At 33.8% G+C, this 16,412-nt stretch overlaps 1 protein-coding gene across 2 annotated transcripts in view; it reads left to right on the top strand.

Annotated features, from left to right (window-relative positions):
* LOC110442568 (GTP cyclohydrolase 1-like) overlaps positions 1–6,856 on the top strand; it is a 35,909-nt gene extending 29,053 nt beyond the window's left edge. Inside the window, exons 4-7 of one of the 2 annotated variants that reach the window (XM_021486237.1) lie at positions 2,380–2,411; positions 2,621–2,705; positions 4,396–4,490; positions 6,142–6,856. In XM_021486237.1, coding sequence (XP_021341912.1) covers positions 2,380–2,411; positions 2,621–2,705; positions 4,396–4,490; positions 6,142–6,173 — 244 coding nt within the window. In that variant the 3' untranslated portion in view covers positions 6,174–6,856. Of the gene's footprint in view, positions 1–2,379; positions 2,412–2,620; positions 2,706–4,395; positions 4,544–6,141 lie in introns of both variants that reach the window. The other variant, XM_021486235.1, reaches the window with a different exon arrangement.
* The last annotated feature ends 9,556 nt before the right edge of the window (positions 6,857–16,412 follow it).

The following is a 16,412-nucleotide window of genomic DNA, read 5'->3' as shown; positions in this document are numbered from 1 at the left end:
AATAGAATAGAATCTAATAAATTAGAAGGTCTTATTACACTTGACGAAGCCTCTTTGACAATGAAAAATATGAAACATAATAAAAGCCCAGGGTCTGATGGTTTCACTACTGAATTTTTTAAATGTTTTTGGAGACAACTTGGTGATTTTGTAGTTAGATCTATAAATTTTGGTTATGAAATAGGTCAACTTTCCATTGTTCAAAGACGGTATCATAACTTGCATTCCAAAAGATAATAAACCTAGACAATTCATCAAAAACTGGCATCCTATTTCTCTTTTGAATATAGTTTATAAAATAGCTTCAGGAACAATAGCAGGTAGGGTAAAAACAGTATTGCAAAAACTTATCAACACAGATCAGACTGGATTTTTGGCAGGTAGATATATAGTTGAAAATACTAGGCTTATTTATGACATAATGCATTATACTGAAGAAAAAGATATACCTGGGATGTTACTTATGATAGATATTGAAAAAGCATTCGACTCAGTCGCATGGAAATTCATTGATGAAGTTTTTTGATTTTGGAAATAGCATTAGAAATTGGATTAAAGTTTTTCATTGTAATATTAGTTCTGCTATAAACCAAGGAGGTAATCTTTCTCAATTTTTCAACGTCAAAAGAGGCTGTCGTCAAGGTGATCCCATCGCACCGTATATTTTTATTCTTTGTGCTGAAATGCTAGCAATTCGGTTGAGAAATAACAGGAAAGTCAAAGGTATAAGTATTAACAATTTTCCAATTATATTTTCACAATATGCAGATGACAGTTCACTTACACTAGATAGATCAGAGGAGTCGCTGACTGAATCTATAAAGGAATTTAACACTTTTGCTAGAATATCTGGTCTAAAAATTAATCTGAACAAAACACAAGTAGTATGGATAGGGAGTAAGAGATAGAGTAATGATATTTTATTACCGGAAGTAAATCTTCAGTGGGTTGCAGAACAGTTTAAGCTTCAATTTCATGTAGACCTACATAGGATACCAAAACTAAACTTTGATAAAAAAAACTTGTTTAGCTTAAATCTATTATTAATTCATGGAAAAGAAGATCTATTACACCTATTGGTAAAATACATGTCAAAGTCATTAATGGTATCCCAATTTAATCACTTGTTTATTTCTCTACTAAATCCCGATGACAAATTTCTTCATAAACTCAATTGTATCCTTTATGAATTTCTTTGGAATGGTAAGGTTGATAAAATAAAGAGAGATGTTGTTGTTAAAAATTATAGAGATGGAGGTCTTGATGGTACACTTGATGGATGGTACACTTATTGTCATTTATAGAATCTTTAAAATTATGTTGGATAAGGAGGCTTCTCCAAAAACAAGGCAAATGGCAGGAGATCTTAAAAACATATATCAATATTGATCTTCTCTTTAACTGTGGTAATAAATACATATCTATATGCCAAAATACAAGTACAAATTTGTTCTGGAAAGACGTTTTTAAAGCATGGAGTNCATCAAGTCAGCAGATACAATACATCTCCTCCCACAGTATAGTTCTGTTTTTATATTTTGAAAATACAATGATGTACATACATGTAGCCAGCACACACTAAGTTTTCACAAGGACTTTTCTTTTTGGCAGTTATGTCCCTTTTACCATACCTGTATTGAATCTTGCCTGAACTCGAAATATATTTTTTATGTCCCTTTTTTGTGAATCTCAGTTGATGTTTCTGTCTGAACTTATTAAAGTTAATCTCTTTTATGATATAAATATATTTTGTCCTGAGTATTACCCTCATTTCTCAGTCACCTTTATATGGCTGTATTTACTTGCAGTTTAAAGCAGAAAGCACCTTACTTACAATTAATACAGAAGATTATCTTATAATCTTATTCTAAACATAAAGTTTGTTTATTATTGAGCTGCAGTGCAAAAACTAGTTTCTCCTTTTTCTTTCTCTTTCTGTTGACTTTCTGCATTTTCATTGCTATTTTTTTTCCTTCTTCTTTTCTATTCTCTCTCTCTCTGTTCTCATAAAGGCAATGTATGTGTACATGGGTACCATTGCATGTACTTGTGTCTAAATATATCAACTGATGTAAGTAAGAGTAAATATGAGTCGTGTGAGGTCTGAATATATAATATGAATTGTTTGAATGTAAATATAACATATATTGCAAAAAAATCTTGAATAAAAAGAAAATTACCAAAAAAATAAAGGTCTGGATTATATACACCTGTGTATCTTCATAGAAATAAAAATGAAGAGACATACTAGTCTGGTTAATTGGAGTCTAGCAATTATTGTTAAGCAATTATCTTAACACTCAACATCATAATTAATTGATGATTTGATTGACTTTCATTTGTGAATTTAACTAATTTTGGGCTACTTTCTTCTTCCAGGATAGTAGAAATCTACAGCAGAAGGTTACAAGGTATGTTAAACCCTTAATTCAGAATATCTAAAGCCTCAACCATTTGTTTTTTAAGTTGATATTTTCTCTCTTTTAACTGTTTGTTGTGATGAATAGTATGAATCCTCCATAAATTACACATAAGTACATGTATATATATATATACATTGTACAAAAGAAAAACTGTTACTCACTGTTAGATTTTGTCTATTTATATTCCTTGTTTTCAGTTCAAGAACGCCTTACCAAGCAGATAGCTGTGGCCATCACAGAGGCTATACAACCTTCTGGTGTGGGTGTGGTAATTGAGGCTACGTAAGTCATCCTCCTCCACCTCTACCCACTCCTCCTGAAAACCAAACTCTTGAATTCCTAGCGATGATTGGTCCCAAAAAATCGCTTTCTTTATCTCACATTGCTTAATATTTTTAATTTCAAGATAATGAGTGTATGACAGATTCTACCATATAATTCTGATATACTCTAAAACATTTTCACTTATTTCCGATATAACTATTTCATAAAGTGTGAAAGTTTATGTTACAGACATGTGCATACATGTTTTTTATGTTACAGACACATGTATACATGTTTATGTTACAGACATATGTATACACATTTATGTTACAGACATATGTATACATATTTATGTTACAGAAATGTTACAGACATATGCATACATGTTTTTTTATGATGTTACAGACACGTGTATACATGTTTATGTTACAGACATATGTATACATATTTATGTTACAGACATATGTATACATATTTATGTTACAGACACATGTATGCATGCTTTTATCACATAACTGACCCATTTTACTATGTCATGGGGCAATGTCATAAATATGGTATATTACACATGTGTAATGAAACCTGAGGTGCTGCGATTGGTCAAAACCCTGGGAACATATTCCTACGCCACTATTGGTAGTAATTTTATATACTTTACCACATGATACATTTACTGATATTTTTAATGAATTTGAAATGTGTATTTTGTCATTATTATTTTCATTGCTTTAAAATTGTTTTTTTTTTAAATTTAAAAAAAAATCTGGAACTATTTTGCACTATGTGGAACGACAATACTATATGTATAGAGCCAGCTGACACAACCTTTCAAAGTGTTTGAATTTTTGTTTGTTTATGTTAGACATATGTGTACAGTGTACATGTTTATGTTACAGATACATGTGTACAGTATACATGATTATGTTACAGATACATGTGTACAGTATACATGTTTATGTTTCAAACACATGTGTACAGTGTACGTATTTATGCTTCAGACACATGTGTACAGTATACATGTTTATGTTACAGATACATGTGTACAGTATACATGTTTATGTTTCAGACACAAGTGTACATGTTTATGATACAGACACATGTGTACAGTGTATGTATTTATGATACAGACACAATTGTACAGTATACATGTTTATGTTACAGACACATGTGTAGAGTGTACATGTTTATGTTTCAGACACAAGTGTACAGTGTACATGTTCATGTTTCAGACACAAGTGTACAGTATACATGTTTATGTTACAGATACATGTGTACAGTGTACATGTTTATGTTTCAGACACAAGTGTACAGTGTACATGTTTATGTTACAGACACATGTGTACAGTATACATGTTTATGTTACAGACACATGTGTACAGTGTACATGTTTATGTGACAAACACATGTGTACAGTATACATGTTTATGTTACAGATACATGTGTACAATGTTCATGTTTATGTTAGACACATGTGTACAATGTTCATGTTTATGTTAAACACATGTGAACCGTGTACATGTTTGTGTTACAGACACATGTGAACCGTATACATGTTTATGTGACAAACACATGTGTACAATGTTCATGTTTATGTTAGACACATGTGTACATGTTTATGTTACAGACACTGGTACATGTTTATGCTACAGACACATGTGTACATGTTTATGTCACATATGTACATTGTTTGTACATGTTTGTGTTTCAGACATATGTGTATGGTGATGCGAGGCGTACAGAAGCTGAACAGTAAGACGGTTACAAGTACAATGCTTGGAGTGTTCCGGGAGGATCCTAAAACACGTGAGGAGTTCCTCACTCTTACATGCGCAGGCAGATAGATACAGTTACACACAGTAAGCATACTAGTCCAACGCTTGCTAACACCATCACCAACTAACAAAACACCATCATAAATGGAAATCAACATTTAACACTTCTTAACGAACTAAACATTAACCTCTTCGTAATTAGAATCAACTAAACATTAACCTCTTCGTAATTAGAATCAACTAAACATTTACCACTTCCCTATACTAACGATAATCTCACCACTATAACAATGACAGATCTACCTGCTGCAGTAATGACCACTAATACACAACCACATCACCACAATACATCATCACATCCCCAAAACATCATCACATCACCAACACTGTTCTCAACCATCAATACATCTAACCTATAATAATTCACTACCAACTAACACCATAAACCTTCACCACTATATACCAGGACACTTTCACCAAGTCAAATATTCACCCTTCACTGGTAAAATCTTTATTCCTCACTGCATATTTCGCCCTTTGCATGAAATATATCATGATCAATTCATCCTTATTGTCGAAGAAGAAAAGGCAAAACTAAACTGTGGCAAAAATTTCCTGTTGTACAGTTTCACCTCTAACCATAAACTTTGCTTACATCTTCCACTATAAACCTTTACTACCATCTAACACTATAACCTTCAATAACAACTAACAATATAAACCTTCACTACCACCTTACACTATAAACCTTCACTACCACCTTACACTATTAACATTCACTACCACCTAACACTATAAACCTTCACTACCACCTTACACTATAAACCTTCACTGCCACCTAACACTATAAACCTTCACTACCTTCTGACACTATAAACCTTCACTTTCACATAACATTATAAACCTTCACTATCACCTTACACTATAAACCTTCACAACCACCTTGCACTATAAACCTTCACTACCACCTTACACTATAAACCTTCACTACCACCTTACACTATAAACCTTCACTGCCACCTTACACTTTAAACCTTCACTACCATCTGACACTATAAACCTTCACTACCACCTTACACTATAAACCTTCACAAGCACTACCACCTTACATTATAAACCTTCACTAGCATCTAACACTATAAACCTTCACTACCACCTTACACTATAAACCTTTACTACCACCTTACACTATAAACCTTCACTACCACCTAACACTATAAACCTTTACTACTAACTAACATTAAAAACCCTTCATTACACCTAACATTATAACCCCCACCACCAATTATACTATAAATCTTCACTACCGACTAACACTATAAGCCTTTACTTCCACCTCATACTAGAAACTTTCATTACAATGTGACACTAACAAGAAATTGTTTAACAGATGGAAATTATTATTTATTTAACCTCAGAAGAAAATATTGTATTATGAAAACAGTAATATTCATATTAGATTAATTGCATAAGATACCAAAAAAGCTTTATATCTTGTGGTTCTATAGGAAATAAGGTAACATACTACATTTGCTTGTGAACAGTTTCAAATGATGTCAAAATAAAAGGCTAATTAATTATTATTTTTTGTTGAATATACATAGCAGTATATTTTTCATGTTTATATTTTGTAATTGTCTTACTTTAACCAATATTTGACCGAACAGTATATTTCGTTACAGGTGTCTCCCTAATACGCCGGACTCAACTCTGACGGACAAACGAGTCACTGAGTCTAACATGATAGCCCTGCCTGTCCCCGTATTTCTGACTGCCTGAGTTGTAAACAGAGAACTATATAATATATTAGTGTGAGAAGTGTAGGAGAGGTTGTTTGAGACGGATGCTTGATTTGTGAGTTGCTGAAGCATTAGTATGTTTGTAACCAGTAAGATTGTTTAAGGAGAAGGACATAATGTATGACAATATGTAACTAGTGTAATTGGTTGTAGTGTATGTACACCTGAATTTAATCTCTATTATTTGATCATATTCTGACTTATTCCAGATTTATAATAAGCTTGTTTTAAAGAAACTCCTTCAGTTTAATTCCATTGATGCTCCTTTACAGACCAGTTAAACGTTAGGTTGTGAAGTGTGATATTCATTATTGAATGAACAGAGTGTAGAGAATATAAATTTCATGGATTATAGTAATGTTGTGACAGAATTGAGTCTGGGCACTTAGAGCATAGGAAATGTTTACAGACTGGACAGGATTTTGTTATATCTCTAGATAACATTCCTTGTCATCAGTATTACCCTTGGTCATTAATATGTGCTTCAGGTGTGATTCGTCTCCTACCATTACTCTTCTCTTATGGCACCAACACTAACCCTTTCACCGCTATATAACTTAAGTAGACTCTTCCATGCATTGATATGGATGAGTCCATTATAATCTACAGTGGTGAAAGGGTTAATATAGTCTGAAATTATCGTTTCCTTTTTTTTTTTAAAGGCAGAGATATCAAAAACATTTCAAAGGAGATTATTTATTTTGGACTAACTGAATATAATCCAAAGAAATGGGAAATCAGTCATTGAAAATAGGCATTTTATTTAGTTTGATTACGAGTTTTAAAACAATGGTAATTGTACACTAATAGTAATTTTTTGTTCTTAAGCCGGATAATATTTATTTAATTTATGACAGTCTTGAAAGGTGATATCCCCTGTCTGGGGGTGTGACTGTTTTCTGTGATAGATAATGTATGTGTGTACACTGTTTTATTAGTTATCAATGTTTTAGTGATATATTGGGGGAAATCCCTGGTTCTATTTACTACATCAAAGGACTGTTGCTACAGGGGACTTATACAGAACATGGTTATGATGGATGTGTCTGTGATTGATCATCATAACGATGTCATTGGTATCCAGAATGGTTATATAGCAGTAGACTTGTTGCAGTCAATGCAGTGCCATGGTTATGACGAGTATTACAAGTACTACAGTATAACTATAACTTTCCATTTAGTGTTGTCCAGGTGTCCCTTCACTATGATATACCAATATTAAAGGTTGACATGACATTGAAGCAGTCACAAGTTCCCTGATATACTTGTCGTGAACAGTGCAATGCTTTCTACTGTCACCTTTTGTCCTGCAGAACCTAGACATAAAGAGTTTTAAAAACATCAAAAGAGACTTAAAAAGGAATATTTTTGAGGGGAAAATGAAAAAAAAAAACTTTGAAAATCCCTGGGAATTGGCCAAGTAGAAAATTAAAGTAGGGGTATAATATATTGAGGCTTTACTATCTAATAACATCGTACACATTGTGTTTTAACTAGGGTCTCTGATAACAATCACATTTATTCAATGCTTATATATGGGTAGGTTTCACTGATGACAATCCCTATCAATGTTTTAAGTGTACACAGGATTTTATAAATTCTTAGATCTCAAACAATCACAAGTAAGTATTTTAATTTTAGTGAAGTCAACATGATCTAGTCATTAAAAAAGCCATTCCAGTTACCGGTACTGTTCAGTAGAAAATTGACCAATGAATTTTATGTTTTGTTATTTATATATTTTATTTGTTTTGTACGAAGAGAAATTTTGTATGATTTTATCCTTGTATATTTTTCTGTTGTGATGTTTAACTATTCTAACATTCCAATCTGTTCTATTTTGTAAATATTTGATTTTTATGATTTTTGAGCAATCATGACTGATTCAGTTTAGAAAGTACTGAAAATGTATTCATGTGGTTATGCTGCATACATGTAATTTGTGAGGATTTTCATTAACAAAACAATGTGTATACTTGTAGATATTCACAAGATATTGAATTTGTGAATGCAAATCTTTGTTAATTAATTATACAATGTTATTATATAAGCAGTATTTAGTAAAATTATAAAGACCACAATAGTTCCAAGGGTTGTAAATGACCCTTATACATATATGTGGTTGAGTATTCCCAGTTTTAATTCAAAGACTGGCTGGTAGTCAAATGAATACAAGATAGGCAAGTGAATACAAGATAGGCAAGTGAATACAAGATAGGCAAGTGAATACAAGCATATTAAGATTTTGTGGTCCATATGTTGACAATTTATCTGAGTCTATCAAAGTCAGGTATAAGTTAAAACAGTTCATCGTAATTGTTGTTTTATTTTAATTGAAATATTTTATTGATATATAAAATCTTATTATGAGATTAATTACACCAATATACATAATGTTTTAGCTATTTTGGCATGGTCCAAATGATCAATGATTTTGAGATCGACATTTTTTAGATGAGACTTAATTACTATAAATCATATGATAGTACTTCGTAATGTTGTGATTTTGTGCAAAATGATGTTATTGAATTATATTCTCATAAATGTGTCATGTTTTGGGTGTTGGATCCTTTGACCAAGTTATTTTTCGGGAAACAAGGCATACCTGATTACCTCCCTTCATACAGTGGTTTCTGGACTGCAATATATATCCGACACATTTTCAGGAAGAAGGTTTTAAAGTGTTTTTTGATATGCCCTACTATCTTACATTGCAAATAGAAGTTATCCATTATTGTATTTAAATTACAATGACAATCCAGAAAAAAATGGGGTTTTTTTAGTTTAAAGGAATTTCAATATATGTCACAATACATACTGATTGTACAAATTTTGTTACAACCCAACAACATCCTCTTCTGAGTAAGTGACATTTTGAATTACCAGGTACAATCATGTTCTATAAGAATGATAGTGGATCAGGTAAATAGATATTATCAAAAATTATATAAAATATACATAGTGGGATTACCTGTAGTAGGACAGGGATCCTGAAAACATCTCGGGACTTCAGCAAGGCTATTATGTGTGCTACAAGTTAATGTACAACTAGAATAAGCCTTCATCAAGACCTAGCTTTTTAAAGGAGAAAATGTATTAAAGCACCAGTTGGAAGTGTCACTTTTATGTAAAATACATTATGCATTGTCCATCTGTCAACCATTTCTTAAATGACTTCTTCTTCTGAACAACTGAACAGAATTTCACCTCTAAGCATCCTTAGATATTAAGACTCAAAATTTTTCAAATGGAAGCTCAGTTTTTGCGGGGCCAAAAGTGAGTTATTTGTCCATATCGCTTTATGCAACTTCTCATCTGGAACTTAAGGTGGATATAGACCATATTTGTTTGGAAGCATTCTGCAAGGATTCAAAAATTTTACAAAAGAAGGGGAAGACCTCTTGGGGTTGCAACTTGGAAAGGGTTGATTTTCCAATCCCATTACCAATTATGTGATTGATTTGCATGATGTAGGGAACACTGGCCGAGTGGTTAAGGAGTTTGACTGTCTACGATAACTAGCCCTCCGTCACTGGGTCACGGGTTTGAGGTCTACATGGGACAGTCGCCAGGCACTGGCAGAAGGTGATGGTTTTCCTCCATGTACTCCAGCATCAAAACCTGGCATATCTTTGTATGACCATAGCTGTTGATAGGACGTAAAACACGAAAATTAAATAAAAATAATGCTTGGTATGAAGATACATTACAGATACCTTACAAGGTTTGGCGTGTTGGTCCTTTCTGCCCTTGAAAACTCTGTGTCATGGCAACAAAATGAAAGTAAAATTTCAGAGTATACAGAAACACACCTGTTTCTAGGATTAGTTCCAGGGTCTGGCCTAACCCCCTGGAGACTTACTTCCAGGGTCATAACTTTAAAATGGTTGAGAACCCCACCTCCTAAATATAAACACAATTGTTGGGCATGAAGAGAGAGGGACCAAAACAGATATGATGTAAGGATTGGTCTCAGGGTCTACCCCACCTGTATGGAATTAGTCCCTGGATCATAAGATGGAAATGGTTGGGTTCCATATCCTGTTACTAGAAGTGACGCTGTGGTCTGGCCCCGCCCCTGGGAACTTATTTACAAAATTTTGATAAGATTATTTCACCTTGACTGCTTAATTACACATGTGAGCAAAACAGGTTCTCTATGCCTCTTGTTTTATAAATGTACATTGCTTTATAGTCAGTTTGGTTTCATTTATGATAATATCAACAAACTAAACATACAATCAAAAACATTTACAAATTTTGAAAAAAAGTTGGGTTAATACATTTGCTCTTTGCCATGATCTGTCCAGCCCTCTCAATATGAATGTATTGTAACTTTAACTCATTTTATACAAAAAAAGGTTGTGTTAAGAACAGCTTTACCTACATTAGGTACCTGTAACACTGGTGTAAGCTGTCTGGTTGACGGTTTTTGTTACTTGTAACCCAGTGCCAGTGAGCAGAGAATAACCTTGACTGGGAGTGGACCGAGGTTGAGAGTGTCTATTTACTATTTATCATAACTTCGAGTATACAGCTGCTCATATTTAGAGAACTATAATTTTATGATATTTATGTTTGATATACTTTAAATATATTCATGGTGAAGAAAAAGGTGAAAGAAAGAATCTATTGTTGTTATATCTTCCGTGAAATACAGTGATTGAAACACAAACTTTGGAGTTGTTTTATCATTTATTTTGACTAACCCAACCCTTGAAGGCTAACTTTCTGGGTCGAAACTTTGAAAGGGTTGCGATCCCCACCCTATAACCATATATACATAGCTGTGCATAAAGAAATTAACAAAATCATGCTAACCAGAAACTGGCTTTGGGGTCTGCCCCGCCCTCTAGGACTTAGTCCCTGGGTCGTAACATGGAAATGTTTGAGCTCCCCATCCATTAAAGATCGTAAATACATATGCTACCAAGATTGTCTCAAGGGACAGGCCCTACCATGAGATCTTATTTACAATACAATGTTTTACTTTTAATGAAGATTTGTTTACCATGATTGCTTAAATAGGCATGAGAGTGATACAGGCCCAGTAGATCTCTTGTTCACCAATTCTGAATTTAAATAATGACAGGGGTACATATCCAGTTGTAATGAAACTTGAATGACGGTTTAGAGGTTTTAACTTAAAAAACAGCTGTACATGGGTACGTATTATGATAAATTTGTCAGCTTATTATAGGAGTCTGTAGTAAAACTTCAGGGCTATTTCACGGTCTGGTCCTTCAATCACTGATACACCAAGGGGATTCCTACATGATATGTGACAGACGTGTATATAAAAGTACATCGTGTTCTACCCCCGCGCTACTCCTGTAATATGATTCGAATAGAAAATAATTATGTACCTACTTAAAGCCGACACAAACTAAAATTGGCCGTTCTACTGGAGATCAATGGAAGTAGACATGTACAGATACGATAAATATTTTCTTTTCAGCTCGTTATAAATGTCTTGTAATAGTGTACGTTACAATCAGATTACTATATCATACATAAACATTGTCTTTACTCCTTAAAACTACTATAAGTTCACCTTAGACATGGACTATATAGAATAGGGTCAATATTGTCATGCCAAACCGATAATACACTATAGCAAAAGGCCATCAAAGGTGTCATAATAGTCGATATCATTCAAGGAGTAATCCTAACGTCACAAGTTTCTCCTATAAACAGGTCGTTCTTGATTTTCTTTACATGCATAATTCGGAATACTTTAGACGTTGATATTAGATCGTTGCCATTTCCATGTTAGTGGTTTTAAATCGGCCATAGGCCAAGATACAACCATGGAGATAGAACATACAGTAGTCTACACAGCATACTAGCAACGTAGCCTTCTGATAAATTACCCTTTAATGGCAGTTTAGCACAAAATTCCACTGGCTACCGTTTTGAGAATGCCAACAAGACAAAATGTTCGTACAATATTATTTAAACACCTTGAATATTGTTTTGGATGGCGAGTGAATTTGATGGTGGTGAGTAATTGCGAAAATGTAACGATAATATTATATACATGTGATAATGGTGCCCAGTTGCTAAAGTAGTCTGCTTTTGTTAACTTCATTATTTGCAGAATATATAATATCAATAAAATGATATACACCATTTATATAGCGCCCAATATGGTTTTCAAAATAACTCGAGGGCGCTTTACAACACATGAATAGTAGTATTCCTACAGTGACAGTTAATTATATATATATTCAAATTTATTTGCACATTTGTAACTACAAACTAGTTTGAAGGCATAATAGTAAAACACGGTGAAATACATACATAGACATGTACATGTAGAAAAGTCGCAAAGTGATTGCTTATATTTCTAATATACATTAACATGAACAAAATTAACATAGCTTCAAATAGAAAATTTGATTTAAACATTTTTAGCTGCAAAGTCCACACCTTATACTGTCAGCGAGCCCACTCTCCTCAGTTCTAGAGACTGTTTAATGAATAAGCAAGAGTCCAGTATAAAATGCGAGTTGTTTGTAGATAATATTGAGGTCAAATAATTGGTATCTAAGGTAACATCATTGTGATTAGGAATGCATTTTTGGAAATATTCTTTTCTGGCAGATTCATTAAGGGAACAGTGAAAAAAGAAGTGTACTTCATTTTCTAACAAACCACATTTTCTACAGAGTCTCAGGTCTCTTGGTATACTTTTGAGACGCCCCATGGCTAGCTCCAGTTTGTGTTCACATAAACGAAATGAAGTAAACATTTTCCTTAAATTACTACTGTTAATGTTAAGGTATATTTCAGGGACATACTCTATCTGTTAGTCTTTGTACATGAAGAATTCATTACTCTTGTTTAAATTTTGTAGTTTATTAAAGGATCTTATCTCATATTTCTTTTTTATATTTTGCTTGGTTTTAATTTTAAGTTAGTAATTACTGTACAATGCGTCATGCACGTCCGCATTATACATTATGTAACAAGACATGTATCTCCCTATGCATATATAAATAATGCAGGCTGGTGTGTACATGACGTTGGTGCAAATGAGCCTAGAACCTTACTCGAAACAGGTTGTTTATCACACAAAGATAACGGCTGTGGCCCACATAACAGACACAGTATATCCTTTTCATCGTTTCATTTTTTTTTTTAAACTTCAAATGTTTATCATGCAGATCATGGAAGGAATTACAGGAACTAGGTACAGCCTCAAAACAATACCTAATCCAGTCCTTTCTACCATTTTGGACGATGAGATAGGTATCTTATATACTTATTAGGGATGTCCGATACCTATAATTTGTGTAAGAGTTGTCTCCCCTAAACCCCTTTGACATTTCCTGGGAANATTGTTTTCTCTCAACAGTCAACGGTGTGCTGCCAAAGGCTGAGGATTGTTTTTATGTTTAATTAACAAGAAGAAAAAAACATATTTAAAGTATGGCCCAAAGTCAGATGGTATTGTTATAGGGGCAACCTGGTGATACTTTCTTGTACGTACACGATGGTAAGCTATAAAATAAAAAGTATTAATTTTTAGATCATCTATAACGAGCGGTCAATAATATAATTATGCAACTTATGCTAGTATATTTCCGCCGAGCGTTGCAAGTTGCAACTTGGGGTTTTGCGGAGGTGGTAAAATAAAAATAAAAAACACTTTAGGGTCAATATACAAAGTAGACGAGCGTAGCGATGCCAACAAAAATTGTTTTAAAAATATCAGATAACGGAAAACCACAATATTTGCTAGGATGTTGTATAGGATGTGTGGAGCATAGCCCCAGATTTTTTTTATACAAGCTCCGTGCATTATTTGATGCATTTTAAAATGTTAATATGTTCCCATTCCCGGCCGATCAGACCATTTCGGGCCGGCCCGGAAAAGGTCAGTCCGCCGCCAAAAAAAGGAGGGGGGGGGGCGCGGGGCCGGGGCTGGGTGTGCCCCCACCCCCCCTAAATCCGCGCCTGACTGGCGTAGTTCTAGTGGTAAAAAATGAACGAGTAGACCTGCAAAGATTTAAATAGTAATTAGGATACCGTAATATTTTATGACATATCCTGTTAAGTACAGTGAGATGTTTGACGTTGCTTAGATTATAGAACTTCCTACCGACGGCCAGAACACGACGTTATGTTAACCATGAGATTTAGTGTAACTGTGTGTACGTGACAGCTCATGATCATTGCCGACCAATTACCTACAAGTGTCGTTAATCTGTCTCACAGATCCTGGTATAAGACAATAGTTATGTAACACATTAGGATCGTGTCGAAATGAAAGAACGCCGTCGACTCCGAATCGTAGCACTTGTCGTTTTGAAAGGGTTTTTTATGAGTTTTCAACGAGCGAACGTTATGTAATTTTCTTCTAAAAATAATTGCTCCGGAACATATATTTTTAAACTCTGTAAATGTATTAAATACATTAATGTCATAAAGTCCTTCTATAGATCACATTCGCTATCCAAGTATTACAATCCGGCCTACCTACTCTTCACAGGTAGACCGTACCGGAACATGACCCTTGGCTAGCAAAGATGTCTAAAATTCCTTTTTTGACTAATTTTGAAGTGTAATATCTACGTTTTGTGTAACATTTGGTATGAGAAATTAAAACATAGCGAAACCAACTAAAGTTGGTCAGATAAGTTATTTTCGTGATCCAAAAGAATGCCGCGGAAAAAAACACCAAGGTTAAATGTTCAATACTTTTGTGTTATTATATAGATGTACATCATTGTGAGAGACAAAAATAACTTCTATTGCAAAAATGAAGATTGACTGGGCCAATGTAGATTGACTTTACCAAAGCTAGGCCGGCATCTGAATCAAACTTGTACCAAAATGACCCTCAGATAAGAATATGTTCAAATATCTTTATAACATTGTATCGTTTAAAATAAACAAAGTAGCAAACTGGAATTTTAAGTATAATCTATGCAATAATTTACCTTAGCTAGCGCTGTCATGCAGTGTGTCAACAGAATTCCTCCTCGAAAACCAAACCAAAATTAGCAATAATAAAATAAGTGTCAGTCCAAATGTAATCTATGACAAGCCTAAAAAACGAGGTAAACAAAACATTGTTTAACGCCTCAAATACAACGACTTCTCGGAGATATTTTCAAGTATTATGATAATGAGTGATTTATAAACACCATCTGCGTCAATCACCATTTTGTTCGAACTGTCTAGACCTACCAAATAGAAGGGGTTTTTATAGATGAAAAATGCACGAAAGTTGATATCAATGTTACACATTATTTGTCTTGTCTAAGCCTACATACTTAAGTGATGTCTTGTAATGCCAGTGATACTATATTGTCACACACTTTGTGTCCCTGCTCGAGAGGGTCCTGATCTGGAAATAAAGTTGCTGTATTCTGCTACTTTTAAGCGTTAAATGCAGGCGTTTAATTATGTATACGAACGCGTTGAACTGGAGTTTAACGCGTCAATATCTTTACGGCCCAGCAACACACGCGTCACATTGATGATTTGTTGCAGATTTGTAACTAGGCTGTTGAGAATATACTATCCGATAAATATTAATAAAAATCCATCGCAGGGTTTGATGTCATTCTGCACGTGCGTAACTTGAAATAATTCCGTGTTAGTGTCTAACGTTAAATACATGTATGTCAATATTTCCGAGTCCACTAAAGCGTAGTACATTTAAATTCATTTGAACATTCAAATTCCTAAGTATTTTGGAAAAGCATATTCCAGATATCATTATAATGTGGGCACTCACAGAAAAATTATCGAGTTATGAGCTATACTTTTGCAAATATAAATAAATGGTCAATACTGTATAGTTGGTACCAAAGACAGCGCGAATTCATATGCCAAGGGAATATTAATAGATATTTGTATAGGCACAAACAAATAATTTACCTGTTTTCTACTGATGATTAAACAACAACTTAATATCGCATTTTACTTGACTTTCACAAAACACTTTTTACCTGGACGTGTTGCGCGAAATCTAATCCCCGCGCACGACAACCACGAAATATTGGCCCCGCGAAATTATTATTGCAATTAATACTGTCATATAAACAATAGGACCGAACAGCAAATAAACATTTGATGATGATGATGATGATGATGATGATGATGATGAATTGCATTGAACATAATAAACTTTATAAAGA

This window comes from Mizuhopecten yessoensis, unplaced genomic scaffold (genome assembly GCF_002113885.1).
Source record: "Mizuhopecten yessoensis strain PY_sf001 unplaced genomic scaffold, ASM211388v2 scaffold716279, whole genome shotgun sequence".
NCBI lineage: Eukaryota > Metazoa > Mollusca > Bivalvia > Pectinida > Pectinidae > Mizuhopecten > Mizuhopecten yessoensis.
Note: the sequence above shows the minus strand (reverse complement) of the source record. Positions and strands in the feature narration are given on the sequence as shown.